Below are 16,008 nucleotides of genomic sequence, written 5' to 3'. Positions count from 1 at the left end.
GCTAATCCCGGCCCCGAGCTGGGGCTTGGTTACGGGGCAGGAGGCTAGTGACGCTGCCCCTGCTTTGGCGCCAGCTCTGGACGACCAGGAAGGGCTGGGAGCCCCGCTCGGGCCGCCCCCTGCCAGGCCGGGTTAATAACCAATAACAGCGGTGGCCGCTGCTCGGGGGCGTGTCCCCTGCACGGGGCCGGGCTCTGGCGCGTCCCCTGCAGCCGCCAGCACCGGCGCAGTGTGGAGGGAGCTGGACTCGGGCCTGGCGAGGCGGGTGAGCCGCCGCTCGCTGCCCGGCGCGGGATAAACGCGCCAGGGGCGGCGCGGGCGCCCCGGGCAGTGAGGGGGAGGCCGCCGGCCCCGCGCTCTCCGCCCCCGGCGGCCCCATGGCTTTCACCCGGAAGAGGCGGCAGGAACAGCAGCTTTACTCTAAGGAGAGGTGGGGACTCCGCCGCGGGCTCGGCTGGGCCGGGCTGCGAGGGGGGAGGCTGCGGCTTGGCCTCCTGCGGCAGGGGCGCCGACAGGCCCCCCCCCCGAGAGAGGAAGGGCAGATTTGGGCAGCGCTGGCAGTTCCCTTCTCCTTTCACAACGCGGGGGTCTCCTGCTGGGCTCTGCATCCTGCAAACTCTCCCTTACATACACACATGCTTATACCCAGGGAGCAGGTGTTCAGGACATATGTGAGCACAGGATAAAGATCTGTTTATTGTTTCATTTGTGGTCTGGGGTTGGGAAGATGCCATCAACACTACTCAGCAGTTCTGATTAATGGGGAAGACAAGAGTCACACATTGGGTCAAGCCTAACTGTAATCGGGAAAATCATTCCCTAAAATAGGGTTAGCTAAAGTTGGAAAAGTTTCTTAAAGGGAGATAAATATATGATCTGTTTCAGGGGTTGGCAACCTTTCAGAAGTGGTGTGCTGAGTCTTCATTTATTCACTCTGATTTAAGGTTTTGCGTGCCAGTAATACATTTTAATGTTTTTTAGAAGGTCTGTTTCTATAAGTCTCTAATATATAACTAAACTATTGTGTGTAAAGTAAATAAGGTTTTTAAAATGTTTAAGAAACTTCATTTAAAATTAAAATGCAGAGTCCTCTGGATTGGTGGCCAGGACCTGGGCAGTGTGAGTGCCACTGAAAATCAGCTCACGTGCTGTGCTGCATTTGGCACGTGTGCCATAGGTTACCTATCCCGATTTACTTTAAGATACACATTAAAACAGTAGCCATGTCAATTGTGTACTCAGTAGCATAAAACATTGTAAGCATTATTTTTGGCACACATTGCAGTGCCAGTAGCAATAGAGATGGAGTAGTAAACTAATCACATGCCCATTTTACAAATGCTATTCTTGTGAGTGCTTCTCTGCAGCTGTTGGATGCATTGCACTCTTAATTCTTAGCAAGGAAACCATAGGACGATGAGACAAACTGAATGGCTAATTAACCAATGGCTAATGAAAAAGGAGAGCTGGGGTGAAATTAGTAAAGCGTTCTATATATGTATTAAATGCAAATGTCCATTGCATTACTTTTATATTATTGAATATGTAATTCTGTTTTTTATAATAAAAAATACCACTTTTATGCTACTCTGATGCTTTTGGGATAGCATTGGGCACTGCCATAGGAGAAGAGTGTAATTCCTAGGAATATTGTGCCTTGAGGGTGAGATGTATATAAAGCAGAGGGGGAAAAATCTTGTCTGAGGAGGAGGAAAAGAACAATCCTTAAAGCTCTGATTGGGCAAATAAATTCTTAGAGCGGGAAAGAGGATAGGAAAGAGACACTAAATTTCTTCTATTGTGGAAGAATGATTTTCTTTTGTTTGAGTGGAGAACTTTTAAACTGTAAAAAACACGATGAGATCAGGGATTGGAAAATGAAGTAGTGGTTGATGGAAAAGGTGAGAGACCCATCGCCTGGGTTTGTGGGCAAACTCATGTCTAATTCATAGTCCATTATTTGTGGACTGTCATCACTACTTCTGAGAGGTCTTCTCAGCCACTAAAATCTATAATGAGTATTTTTCTCCCAAATTTAATCTCATAATTTTATTGCCTATTAAAGTTTCTAATTTCAGCAATTCAAGAAATACTGATTTCTGTCTTTACTAGTATTTGTAACCCCTCCCAGTTTAATATCTGTGAATTTCATTTCAATTGCTTGCTCCTTCCCAATCATTAGTCAAAATCAAAGTTACCTTGAGCCAGTGGCTCATGGGGCTGACATGGTTAAGTGACATCAATTTCATAGCCAACAGTGCACAAGGTAATGATGTGGCCAGGGTCCTGTTGCCTTTGACTGCCCTAACCTGATGGACCAGCTACCCATTTTGCAGCTGGGTGAACTGGAGGTGGCCTTTCAGTGTGAAATCAAGTGAGACTTGAACCAACAAGCTTCAGAATTGTGATCATGTGATTGTACCTGCAGATTCCTTTGTTTTGATACCCAAATAGATGCTCCCCCTTTAGTACACTCTGCCTGGATATAACACTGTCCTTGGGAGCCAAAAAATCTTACTGCGTTATAGTGAAACCACATTATATTGAACTTGCTTTGATCCACTGGAGTGTGCAGCCCGTTCCCCCCCCCCCGCCCCCCGAGCACTGCTTTACCATGTTATATCCGAATTTGTGTTATATCGGGTCGTGTTATATCAAGGTAGCGGTGTATATTGGTTTGTACCCTTTTCATGACAAAGAAGACATGAAAACATTTAAAGCAGGGGTAGTCAGTAGGCAGACTCTGGGCCAAATCCAGACTGCCAGATGCTTTTGAATCAACCCTGAAATCTTTTTATTTACATGTTATCATTGTTATTTTTTAAATTTATTTTTCTCTAGAGTCTGGACCTTGCCTGTACATTGACCAAGAAATTTGGACCTTGACAAAAAGTAATTGACTACTGCTGCTTTGAAGTGTTTTTCTGCTCCACTGATTTTTTTTTTTTTAAATCAGTAATATAAAATCTTGACACTTCTGTTTTTTTTAGATGCTTTTTCATCCCTTAATTGAAGGGCTAAGCTGTTGAATCTCTAACAGAGAGCTTTTCTTCTATTTGTTTGCTGGGTATTTGTAAAAGGGGCACAACTTTTGTCCAAATGCCTTTCTCTACTAATGTGATCTTGGGTGTTGTAACTATATAACTGAAAGAAATTTGATTTCCCCTCTCCCCTATTATTTACTTTGTGCATTTGACAGTTTGTGTATAGTCAGTTTTGTTGGCTTTTTGGACAGCAGCATAGAGCGATATTTAAGATGGTAAAAGTAGAAAATTAACTGAGAGGCAGGCATAGTACCTCAAACAACATTTAACTTGCTTTATGAAACTGACTAGATTACAAGTTAATTATATCCCTTTTAAATAGATGAGAAAAAGTTTTAAATAATCTCAATAAAAATCATTCCCTTGTCACTTAATCAAGTTTAACTTTCTTAGTGTCTGGTTTCATAAGCCTCCTACGTCTCCAGTTTTCCAGAAAAACAGGACAACATCAGAATTTCTCGTGTGTGTACAAACTGAGCAAATAAAAAAGCAAGACTTCTTTGTAGTTCATAAAAAATGTCAAACACCAAAAAAGGGCACAAAACCCAGTTTGTTTTTTTTTTCCTTTGCAGGCCATCTTTCATAGGTTTAGAACAGAAATATTCCTTTCAAATGGATAGACATCAATTCTCATTTCTCTGACATTTCTTTTCTCCCATGTGCTTTGTAAGAAAATTACTTGAGGGGCATATATTATGTCCTTTTCAATTGACTTGAACTAAAATCTTCTATTTTGTACCTGCTATTTTGCTGTATGTTTGCTATATGAGGGAAATAAAATTAGGTTTCTAAAAAGTACACTAATTTTAGTTACAAAATTTGCTAGTAAAATGATATGGCTTTATTTCCTGTAAGATCATTGTAGCATTTATGAATTGAGTTCTCTATGCTGTGGGCTATTAGCATGAACAGATGGGGGTGGTCTGACACCTGATACAGAAGATCTTATAAACTGATATCTAATGATCTACATTGTGCATGCTACACTGTTTCCTGTTTAGGAAGTTTATCTGTTTCTGCATTAGTGTTCTGTTTGCATGTGAAATATTGGCAGCATACAGTTCTGCAGGTGGATCCTGAGCAAAACAATTGCTTAGCTTTTTTTTCTAAGCTAATAACCTTGTCTTTATCCTTTTGGAGCAAAATATCCAAAACCAAAAACTTGCTGAAGACTGTCATGCTCAAATATCTATAAATGAGTGTCACTTCTTATTTGTGGATACTTTGTTCAGTTAATAGTGTCTAAGTTTTTATTCAGAGTTTTAATTTAGAAATAACCTGGTGATTCCAGCCATTGCAGATGTTCCTCACGTTCTGATGCTGCAAGCTGTTCTATACAGATAGATGCCTGATAACTTCAGTGGGGCTCTGTGCAGGCACAAAGGTCCACCCATGTGGGGCATCTTGCAGAACTGAGGCTTAAAACTGCACAAGTTGGAAATCCTGCTTAAGGTTGCCTCCTCTCAAATGAATATACCTTTGAAAGGCTGAGAGTGAGCTGAGGATGGAAATGGAACTTTTATTTATTTTGTCTTACTGAAGACTTTAAAACTCTGTAGTTATCTAAAATCTTATCTCAGTGAATAGGATTGGGCTGATTTGGTAAGCAGACAGCTTAGAGACCCAGTGGGAAGGGAGAGGGGAGGGTGGTGAAACTTCAAAATTTTCAGGCATCTGTTAATCAGATTGATACGAATACATTTCTCAGCAGGATCCAGGGAGTACCCTCTCTGGTTAGGCTCTGAGGGTGGTAATGATAGAAATGGGCTTCTCACAAGACCTTGACCTTGGTATCCTCGCTTTCATATCTACCTCTTGTTAGTAGGTTTGACCAAGGGGTTCCTGTGGTACAGACTCTCAGGGGAAAAAACAGGTTTTCTTAATGATGACACACTCTAGTAAACATTTTTTTGTGCACAGATAGAGATGAAACCAGGGCTCTGATCATCTCACCAGGATCTCAGTTGCACAGGGGTGCCTGGCACCCATCAGCCTTTTGGGGGGGCTCAAAGCATTATTTGAAAAAGAGTTTGGTTCTTCACCTTTGTGCCTATTTATGTGGCTGATGGATTACAGAGCACATGTGCAGAGAGAGAGCGAGGCTTGCTATCTGGAAAACTCTCTCAGCATCACAAGACCTGAGAGTGTGTTATGCTTAAGGCTGCGAATCTGTTATGGATTCCATGGCTTTCTGCAACTTCCATGAAATTCTTGCAGCTGCAGCGTCCAGTGTGGCTGTCCCCCGGACTGCCTGAGCTACTGGTCCTGGGGCCAACTGCTCAGGTGGCTATATGGTCAGCCACACCAGCTGCTGGAGCGGCTCCGTAGCCAGCCACACTGTCGGCTGCTGGAGCAGCCACACCAGCCACTGCTTGTGGCCCTGGGCAGCTGGCTGCAGGGACCGCCCAAACAGCGGCCAGTGCTGCTGGTCTCGGGTGCTCCCCAGAGCAGCTTCACCCAGGGGGCTCCCCAGAATAGTGGGTCCCATGACAGTTAAGATTTAGTCAGGGGTGTTTATAGTAAAAGTCATGGACAGGTTACAACTGTGAATTTTTGTTCGTTGCCCATGATCTGTCAATGATTTTTTCTAAAAATACCCATGACTAAATCTTGGGCTTAGTTATGGCCACTGAATCTGTGCACCACCTCAGGCATTGTAGGTTTGAATCCAGACCAGGTCAGAATCTGAAATGAAAAAAGCAGACACACTGCTCCAATCTGCCTCTGTGAAAGGACAGTTTTTATTTTGGGGAAAAGTAATGTGAATACAGCAGAATATTCAAAAGGTGCTGAAAACATTTTTTGAAAAGAAAATAAACTACATAAGGAAATGCTTGCTGGTAGGGGAGGTGATTGGGGTGGCAGAGCAGGTGGGAATAGAGGAGAGGAGTTGGTGGATGGAAGGGGGAGCGGGAAGGAGGACATAGAGATGAGTGACAGAGGACTGGGGAAGAATGGGACAAGTGCCTGTCAGCCCCACGTTCCCCTCCCATATGTGTGCCATGATCAGGAGGCCCCTAGCCCATCTACAGGGCTGTGACCCTCCTGCCATGCCTCCTTCCCATTTGAATCAGGTTCTGGAGGGAGCTTGTCTATCTGAGTGAGGGGGGGTTCCTGTCGTTTGGGTGTTTCTGAGCCCTGTGCCATGCCCTGGTGGTGTGCCAGGATCTGGGGGGACCCTGCCCATATATGGGAGTGTGACTTCCCCTTCCCTAACCTGGTTTTTAGCATGAGTGTGCCTTTCTGTGGTGATGCCACCCACTCCCTAATCCCTTTTATGTGATACGCAGGTCAGTGCTGCTCTGGGAAGCCCCACTCACTGCCCTGCTTTGTTTTCCAGAATCTGGGTGCTCCTGCCCATCTGTAGGGGACTGATTCCCCTCCCCCCCGTGTGAGCTAGATTTGGGGGCGGGGGCTTGCCTCTCGGAGTGTCTGGGACCTTATCCTTACCTTCTCATGTGAACTGGGATCTAGATTTCCTTGTGCCTCTAAGGAGGCCTGAGCCCATCTCCCTACTGCCTCCTCCCATGTAAATTAGGATTTGGGGAAGCTCTGCCCCAGTGGGTGGGGAATTTAGGACAGGTGTGCTCAGAATGTGCCTGGACAACACACTGTTACCCATCCTCAGCTCCTCACCCCAGTGTATGTTTGATACATCTCAGAAACTCTCCAGTCCTTGAGCAGGCTAAGGGAACGCCCACCAACATGAATGGAGCAGTTCATGCATCACAGAGCTATTCTTTTAGGCTGTATTAATCTCCATTGGATGTTCTGTTTCAGCTGAGAACAAAGCCATGTCTGTACTACCATTTATGTCAGCAAAACTTATTTCGCTCAAGCGTGTGGAAAAAAAACACCCTCCCGAGCGACTTAGGTTTCGCTGACATCAACGGTAGAGAGCTTTTCCTGCTAACTTAGCTACCGTCGCTTGTGGTGGTGGTTTTATTATGTCGATGGGAGAGCTCTCTCCTGTCGGCATAGAGCGGCTACACAAGCGATCTTACAGCAGCAGCTGCATCGGTACAGCAGTGCTGCTGTAAGCTCTCTAGTGTAGACATGGCCCAACTCATCAAGATGAACCTAACACCTTTCTGTGCCTGCTATACTGCTCTCCTTCAGTCTCCGTCTAATTTCGTAAGATATTGTAATGAAGCGTCAGGTCAGCCATAGCTACGGTGGGATTCTTGCTTAAAGGCTGACTCCTTTGAGGGTGTAGCTACACTTAAAACACTATAGCAGCACAGATGTGCCATGCAGCTGCTGCACTAGCGCTTCAGGGTAAATACTGTCTACACACTGTTGGTGTAGGTATGACAGGCGGTAGCTGTGCTGGCAGGAGATGGAAGAATTCTTGGGGAATAGAGATCCTGGAGGTAGTCTGCAATCCTCTGCCCAAGGCTTCTTGGAAGGGATGCCTTGTTTCTTCTCCCATGGTTGGACGCTTTGCCATGCCACTGGGCAATGACTTCAGGAGGCACCATTGCGGCACACAGGCTAGCAGCATACAGACCTGGTCTGCAGCTCGACACTTGCAGGAGCTGTTCCCTTGCAGCTTCAGTTACTCTCAGGAGTGAGTTATCAAGTACAGTCACCATCAGCTGTGGAAGACAGAGCTAGTTTTAAGTGCAATAGCCCTATCTGCTTGTACTGATGTCCCAGTGCTATCCCCCCCATTGTTCCAACTTGCCCCTTTCTTCCCCAGGCTATACTCAGCATGGCTACGGCTGCCACCATGCTCTGAGTCCCAAAGGGAAGTGAGAATGTTGTGTTTGTAACTTGTGTGGATCAAGAGGAGTAAAGGCACTGACAATAGTACCTCTGCCCATTGTTTCTTAAAAGCTGCAAATGTGGCCTTGAGGTTCTCTTCATCCACACCAGTGGAGTGGCTCAGCCAGATAAGGAGGAAAAAGAAGAGGACAAGGGAAGACATATTCCAGGAGCTCCTGCAAGCCTCTGGCTTTGGATTGCAAGCAGAGGGCTTGGAGGGTGCGATCAATGACAAAATGCAGAGGGATAGCAAGGACAGGAGAAACGGGCAGCAAGAGATGGTAGTGCTGCTCAAGGAGCAAAGAGACATGCTGTGATCCCTGAATGAACACATCTATTCTACCTCCATCTGAAGGCAATAGAGAACTGCATTTTAGGACTTCCCTACACTCCCCTGCTACATTCCACGTATCTTACAGTACACAGGGCACTCCACCCTGCAGGAGATTTACACAAAATGACAGCCACACTTACTCTGTGAGAGCCTCATTGGTGTACATGTGCTTGTGAATTCCTTGTTCCTTCCCCCTTTCCCTGTATGTATGAAGTTTACCTGAACTTTACATAGGTATGTTTGCATGGGTGTGGAATAAAAATGTACTTATGGAAACTGAATTTATTATTCTCCAATATAAGATAGCTGCTTAATGTTCACAGAGAATAACAGCTGGTGCATTTGCATTGTTATATTAGTGGGCGCACCACAGTCATTACAAGGTTCACAGTATGCTGCAAAAAAAACCAGTGCCAGGTGCATTACACTACAGCAACACACGTTACTGTGGCTCATTGTTAAAATGCTTCTTCAAAGCCTCCTTGAGCCAAATAACCCCTGTTGATCTCTTCTTATAGCCCTGCTATCTGGCTGCTCCAAATCAGCAGCCAGCCAATCAACTTCCATGTTCCATCTCTGCGGAAACTTCTCCTCCTTTGCTTCACGTATTATGAAGTACACAGCAGGCACCTATGACCATGGGAATATTGTCCTCGCTTAGGTCTAACCTCCTGAGTAGACAGTACCAGTGACCCTTCAAACTGCCAAAGGCCCCTTCAGCAGTCATTCTGCATCTGCTGAGATTGTTGTTGAAGTGCTCCTTGCTATTGTAAAGGTGACCAGTGTACATCTTCATGAGCCATGGGAGTAAGGGATAGGCTGGGTCTCCCAGGATGACTATTGGCATTTCCACATCCCCAGTGGTAATCCTGTGGTCTGGAAAGAAAGTCCCTGCTTGCAACTTTCTGTACAGGCCTGTGATCCTAAAAATGTATGCAGTATGCATCGTGCACCTCCCTTACCAGCCCATGTTGATGTTGATGAAACAGCCCCAGTGGCCCACCGCGTTTGCAATATCATAGGAAAGTAGCCCTTTCTGTTGATGTACTCTGTCGCAAAGTGGTATGGTGCCAAAATAGGCATATGTGGGCCATCTATTTCTCCACCGCAGTTAGGGAATCCCATTGTTGCAAAACCATCCATATTTCCCGCACAGTGCCCAGAGTCACAGTCCTTCTTAGCAGGATACAGTTAATGGCTCCGCACACTAGCATCGCAGCAACCCCCAAACTGATTCCCGACTGATTGATAGCTATCTGGCATTGCCATCTTCCTCATAGTGATCACCACTTGCTTCTCCACTGTGAATGCAGCTCTCATTTTGGTGTCGCTGTGCCGGAGGGCTAGGGTGAACTCTGCCCACAGTTCCAGGAAGCAGGGCCGGCTCCAGACACCAGCCGACCCAGCACGTGCTTGGAGCGGCACGTTGGGGCGGAGTGGTGCTCGGGGTTTTCTATTCTTGTGTCTTAGTATCTCCTCAGGTAAGATTTTTTTCAAAATTTTTTCTTCAGAAATTATATTCCACTTAGTCACCACGTTGATTTTTTCATGTATTTTAGTAAATTAATCCATTAATTTAATTGGCACAGTGTAGAAAACAGAGCTATGAAATGAAAGTTGTTCAAGCAAAACTTTAGGCTGTGCTTGGTTACTACAGAAAGTGCCCTTATGTAGGCATTTTAAATTCAGCTGGTACTGTGATATGTACAATATTAAAAAAAGTGCTAAGCACTTTCAGCACCCACTGACATCAGCGGGAGTTGAAGTCACTCACTACCTTGCAGGTTCTAGTCCCTAAATACGGATGATCTTTTATGAATATGTAATCTCTTATATAATAGCAAATGCTTTTCAAGCCTCCAGTTACTAGGTTCATACCCCTCCTTTACCAGGCTGTATTTCAGGTTTCAGCACATCTCATGAATATAACTAACAGGCAGTCTGGAACTCCCCCATCTCCAGTATGTTTTTTAAAAAGCTAAAATAAACATGTATAAATAGCCCCCTTTTTTTGAGATAGACTTTAACAATCTCATCATGCCATTTTAGGGAGGTATCAATGTAAGCTAATACACAATATTACGATGCTTCCTGTTTCACAATCAGTCTGACTAGGTTAATTGAATATCAGCTGAATTCCTTTCCTTAAACTCACATCATCTTCTCTTTAATGTACACTTCGATACTGATGTGCATCCTGAAGGTTTTCCCTCCACTCTCAATAAATATTTTTACCTGAAGAAGTGAGACCAGCTTGTGATCTTAGGTAGTCTCTAGAGTTTCATGGACGCCTTCTGATTGCCATTAACACTTTCTGGAGAATGTTTCTGTGGATGTAGCCCCTTTGCAGACAGTTTGTTTGCAGACATGGTCTATATTCAATTGAGTTCCCTTACACTGGCTGCTTGCCGGCTTCATTATGTTGGAACTGGTAGGATAGTTGCTTCCAGAAAAAGAATTATATTGAACAGCAGGGTTTGAGTTGGCACATTGTGTTGATAGTGTTAAAAAAGGGAAACTGTACTCTTGTGGTATTCTCTTGTGGTTTCCATTTTAAAATGAATTTCTCTTTGCTCTGGCCTTCTACTGCTATAATACAAATAATAATTATAATCTTAATAATTAATATTTTCACATTGGTTTCAGAAACAGTAGACGCTAATCCTATGTATCCTAGCTGTCCTGCTCTCTCTTAAAATACAGCCCCAAGGCCCCAAAAGCCGGCAGGGGTGGCTCAGACAGATATAATACTAGAAGCTTCTTTTATCTGACTAGATTTTAAATGCTCAAGTCCAATATATGAAGCCCTTCCCCTTTCCTAGGCTTCATAACCGGAGCTCCAGCTTGATCCTCAATTTCAAAGCAATGTCACTGCAGCTACATTTAGAGTGCTAGTGTGAGCCCTGATAACCCTGAGTCTCTTGATCTGCTCTGGGAGGCTCACTCTTGCTAGTAGCTCCAAAACATTGTGTAGAGATACCCTTTGTGCTCTTTTGAAAGGTGACCCCTCTTGTTTAACTCAACAAAGATGTCCTTTTCCTTTGTCTTCTGTTTTAAGGATATTTTTGCCTTTAAAAGCAGTCTACTATTTTTCATTCCAATCCCACACTTAAGATAAAATATTGAATGATCCTCGAAGAAGTAATAGTTTATCAGATACTCATTGTATGATGTGTTGCTAGCAATGTATTTCTGAGCAATTAAATTGCATAGTGGTTCTACAACTTGTGGCCATATCTATGAAAAGTGTGTTCTCTTGACTTATAGAGAGACAACATAATTTGATTATATTGCATACCCTTGGGGGAATTCTGTGACATGCGCAATGCAGAATTTTACAGAAATTGGCATGCATGCAGAATTTCCTTTTTGCTTCCACAGAAATGTGATGCAGAGATGTTGGCCACCACTGGGGGGAAGGAGAGGGAACTTGAGGGTTCCCTGCCACTGCAGTTTCCAGCATGAGCTCAGGGCAGGAGAAGGCGGCGCCATGCAGGAAACTCTGTGCAAGCATGGGACTCAGTATCAGTTGTTTCTCTCTCTCTCTCTCTGGATCCCTGGGCTCTGGGGGGTAGAGGGTGTGAGCGTCAGGGCTGGGGTGGCCGCAGCTGGGCTCTGGGTGAGAGAGAGTGTGAGTGTCTAGTCTGGGGGAGGGGGAGCCACAGCTGACCTCTGGGGAATAGGGGATGTGAATGTCTAGGCTTGCGGAGACAGACCCACAACTGGCCTCTTGGGGATAGGGGGTGTGAGTGGGTGGGGGTGGGCATGGCTGGACTCTGCTGGGTAGGGGTTGAGTGTGTCTGGCCTCCGGCTGGACTCTGAGTGGGAGGGAGCAGAGAAACAGGAAATGGGCTCCTGGGAGAATTTTAGTCTGTCTGTGTTATTACAGACACATTTGCTGACAGGTATGTTGGAAGAAATTACCAAAATAATTGAAACTGGTATGATTATATAGTGTTATTTTAACAAATACAGTTTGCAGAATTTTAAAATGTGCGCAGAATTTTTAATTTTTTTGGCGCAAAAATCCCTCAGGAGTATAGTACACAAGTGCTTCCTGTTGTACACTTAAAGTGAAGTTTTAGGTGTGGGTCACTTAGGGCTTGAGCCCAACAGTGTTGAAGTCAAAGGTGATATTTCCATTGGCTTCAATGGACTTTGAATCAGCTGGTTATAGTGCTGAGCTGTTTAATATTGGTAACAATTAGTGTTAATTAGCTAAGTGTCTTACACATGGCAAATTTCTGATAGCAACAGTAGATTTACACACTTTCAGAAAGCTGACCACTTTTTGGTGTTCAGAGAATTCTTAGGCCTGGTCTGCACTACGCGTTTAAACCGAATTTAGCAGCGTTAAACCGATTTAACCCTGCACCCGTCCACACAACGAGGCCCTTTATATTGATATAAAGGGCTCTTTAAACCAGTTTCTGTACTCCTCCCCAACGAGAGCAGTAGTGCTGAAATCGGTATTGCTGTGTTGGATTAGGGTCAGCGTGGCCGCAAATCGATGGTATTGGCCTCTGGGTGGTATCCCACAGTGCACCATTCTGACTGCTCTGGAAAGCAATCTGAACTCGCATGCACTGGCCAGGTAGACAGGAAAAGCCCTGCGAACATTTGAATTTAATTTCCTGTTTCCCCAGCATGGAGCTCTGATCAGCACGGGTGGCGATGCAGTCCCAAATCCAAAAAGGGCCCCAGCATGGACTGTACGGGAGATACTGGATCTGATCGCTGTATGGGGAGACAAATCTGTTCTATCAGAGCTCTGTTACAGAAGATGAAATGACAAAGCATTTGAAAAAATCTCCAGGCTATGATAGACAGAGGCCACAGCAGAGACTTAGCACAGTGCTGCGTGACAAGCGTAATGGAAAGCCAAAGAATCAAATGGATGCTCATGGAGGGAGGGAGTGGGTACTGAGGACTCCAGCTATCCCACAGTTCCTGCAGTCTCCGAAAAGCATTTGCATTCTTGGTTGAGCTCCCAGTGCCTGAAGGATCAAACACATTGTCCGGGGTGGTTCAGGGTATATTTTGTCAATTTACCCCCGCTCCCGCCCCCGTGAAAGAAAAGGGAAAAAAATAGTTTCTTGCCATTTTTCAGTGTCACCCTATATCTACTGCATGCTGCTGGTAGACGTGGTGCTGCGGCAATGAACAGCAGCATCCCCTCCCCTTCTTTTCCTGACGGCAGATGGTACAAAATGGTGGAAAACCATCATCAGCCCGTGAGTGCTCCTGGCTGGCCTCGGTGAGGTCGGCCGGGGGTGCCTGGGTAAAAATGGGAATGACTCCCTGTCATTCTTGGCAGACGGTACAAAATGCTGGGTATCCATCCTCATCATAGCAGCTGGAGCCTGAGCTCCATCAGCACCCCTCCACCCCTTTCGTGTCTAAAAAAAAGATTCTGTACTCCCTGGACTATCAGAGCAGCGGGTGGCTGCGATCCTCTCCCCGCCACCCTTTAATGTCCTGCCTGGACTATCATAGCTGCTGGAGGCTGCCTCCTCCTCATTTTATCTCGCTAAAAAGTCAGTGTTTCTTATTCCTGCATTCTTTATTACTTCATCAATCAAATGGGGGGACACTGCCATGGTAGCCCAGGAGGGTTAGGGGAGGAGGGAAGCAACAGATGGGTTTGTTGCAGGGGCACCCCCTAGAATGGCATGCAGCTCATCATTTCTGCGGGATCTCTGGGGCTCTGATCCAGAGCGGCTGTGCCCTTTGGCTTTCTAGTAGACTTGCCTCATATTCTAGGCAGGACTGACTCTATTTTTAGACAAAACATAAAGAAGAGGTGAGGCATTCACATTTTTGTCCATGTGCCTCTGGCTGACCTCAGCGAGGCCAGCCAGGAGCACCCATGACAGCAGCAGACGGTACAAAATGATTGATAACCGTCATCGCCACTTTCTAATTGCAGACGGTACAGAATGATTGAAAACCATCATCTCATCGCCAGTTTACAATGGCAGACGGTGCAACAGGAATGGTAACCATCTCTGCTACCTTTGAAAGGCAAATGAATGCTGCTGTGTAGCACTGCAGTACCGCCTCTGTCAGCGGCATCCAGTACACATACAGTGACAAAAGGCAAAACAGGCTCCATGGTTGCCATACTATGGCGTCTGCTAGGGCAATCCAGAGAAAAAGGGCTCAAAATAATTGTCTGCCATCGCTTTCACGGAGGAAGGATTGAGTGACGACATTTACCCAGAATCACCTGCGACACTGTTTTTGCACCATCATACATTGGGATCTCATACCAGAATTCCAATGGGCGGGGGAGACTGCGGGAACTATGGGATAGCTACGGGATAGCTACCCACAGTGCAATGCTCCAGAAATCAACACTAGCCTTGGTACATGGACGCACACCACCGAATTATTGTGCTTTTTGTGGCCGCATGCACTCGACTTTATACGATCTGTTTTACAAAACCGGTTTATGTAAAATCGGAATAATCCCATAGTATAGACATGCCCTAAGACAGCCACGGTTCTCTCTAACTTCACAGGTTTCAGAGCGGTAGTTGTGTTAATCTGTATCAGCAAAAACAACGAGGAGTTCTTGTGTCACCTTAGAGACTAACAAACAAATTTATTTGGGCATATGCCAAAATAAATTTGTTAGGGTCTTTTGTGAAATTAGAGACTAAAGGTAAGGGCCAGACACTAGTTTTCACTCATACCAAATAGTGGAACTGAGACGGACTGAAACAAATTTTGACCGGAAGTGGGGGAAAACATCCTTTTATTTCTAATACAGAAAGCAAGGCCTTTCAGAAGGATTCATTGTTGTGGTTATTCACAGATTGCCCAAACAGTCTTGACAATGCAGTTTTAAAAAACATTTATTATTATTATAACTTACAAGATTATGCATATACATAATGTTTTCCTTATAGTTTCCGTAACATGTAAATCCAAGTGATGGCATAGATAATATCAAGTGATTCAAGGCTATATGGTAGAGAAAAGCCTTACGTATTTTGAAATAATTGATTGTTTCCTGTTTCCTTTCAAACTGGTGTGAGTTCAGCTTCTGTGAACTGCGCTTAGTGATACTTGTTCCATGGTTTACAGGTTGAGCCATACTGGCCTTTGTGGTCATCCAGGTAATCAGAATTGTTTTTTTGGCCAGCATAGTAACAGAGCAGATCTCTTCTATGGTATTTCACACTTCAGAAATGCCTAAAACACAATTCTATTTTTTTAGGAAAACCAGTCTCCAACATGTCTTTAATTGTGTTACTCCTACACATTTGACAGTATATTTTAATAAGAACAATGTAGAGTCTGATTCCTGCATGAAGAAAAAAGTTTCTTAAAAAAAGAAAACAGTTTCCTCATTTTTTTTATTTGTAGGTTTTCGCTGCTCCTTCTTAATCTGGAGGAATATTATTTTGAACAGCATACGGCTAACCATATTATAAACAAAGATTGCAGAGATGAAAGGTAGAAAACCATTTCTGTTTTGAAAATTATACTGGAGTCATTCAGCTATTGGATCTCAATTTAGTTATGCAAATCTTTTTTTTCTTTTTCCTTTTCTTTTTAGGAAAATCAGAGGTTCACTAAAAATCTGCTCAAAATCAATTATTTTTGAACCGGATGAGAAAATCCAACCCATTATTAAGGTAAATTGTCCAGTCTGATCATTTGGTAGTAACTTTTAGTTTCTTTTCAAAACGTATGTTTAAAGAAATACATATTTCTATAACTTGCTGCAGATTCCATTGCGAGATTGTATCAGTATAGAAGCACCAGAAGATAATGAAGCAAATAACCCTTTCACCTGGTATGTGAATTTAAGATGTTTAGATACTTCTATTTTTGTTTTTAATAAGTTGAATA

At 44.3% G+C, this 16,008-nt stretch overlaps 1 protein-coding gene across 2 annotated transcripts in view; it reads left to right on the top strand.

The window, feature by feature from the left end:
- The first annotated feature begins 232 nt into the window (after nt 1–232).
- NSMAF (neutral sphingomyelinase activation associated factor) overlaps nt 233–16,008 on the top strand; it is a 55,799-nt gene continuing 40,023 nt past the window's right edge. The window contains exons 1-4 of one of the 2 annotated variants that reach the window (XM_050938883.1): nt 233–430; nt 15,520–15,609; nt 15,713–15,791; nt 15,885–15,952. In XM_050938883.1, the coding sequence (XP_050794840.1) occupies nt 378–430; nt 15,520–15,609; nt 15,713–15,791; nt 15,885–15,952 (290 nt within the window). In that variant the 5' untranslated portion in view covers nt 233–377. The remainder of the gene's footprint in view (nt 431–15,519; nt 15,610–15,712; nt 15,792–15,884; nt 15,953–16,008) is intronic. The other variant, XM_050938882.1, reaches the window with a different exon arrangement.

This window comes from Gopherus flavomarginatus, chromosome 2 (genome assembly GCF_025201925.1).
Source record: "Gopherus flavomarginatus isolate rGopFla2 chromosome 2, rGopFla2.mat.asm, whole genome shotgun sequence".
In the NCBI taxonomy this organism is placed as follows: domain Eukaryota; kingdom Metazoa; phylum Chordata; order Testudines; family Testudinidae; genus Gopherus; species Gopherus flavomarginatus.
This window is presented reverse-complemented; position numbering and strand designations above follow the sequence as displayed.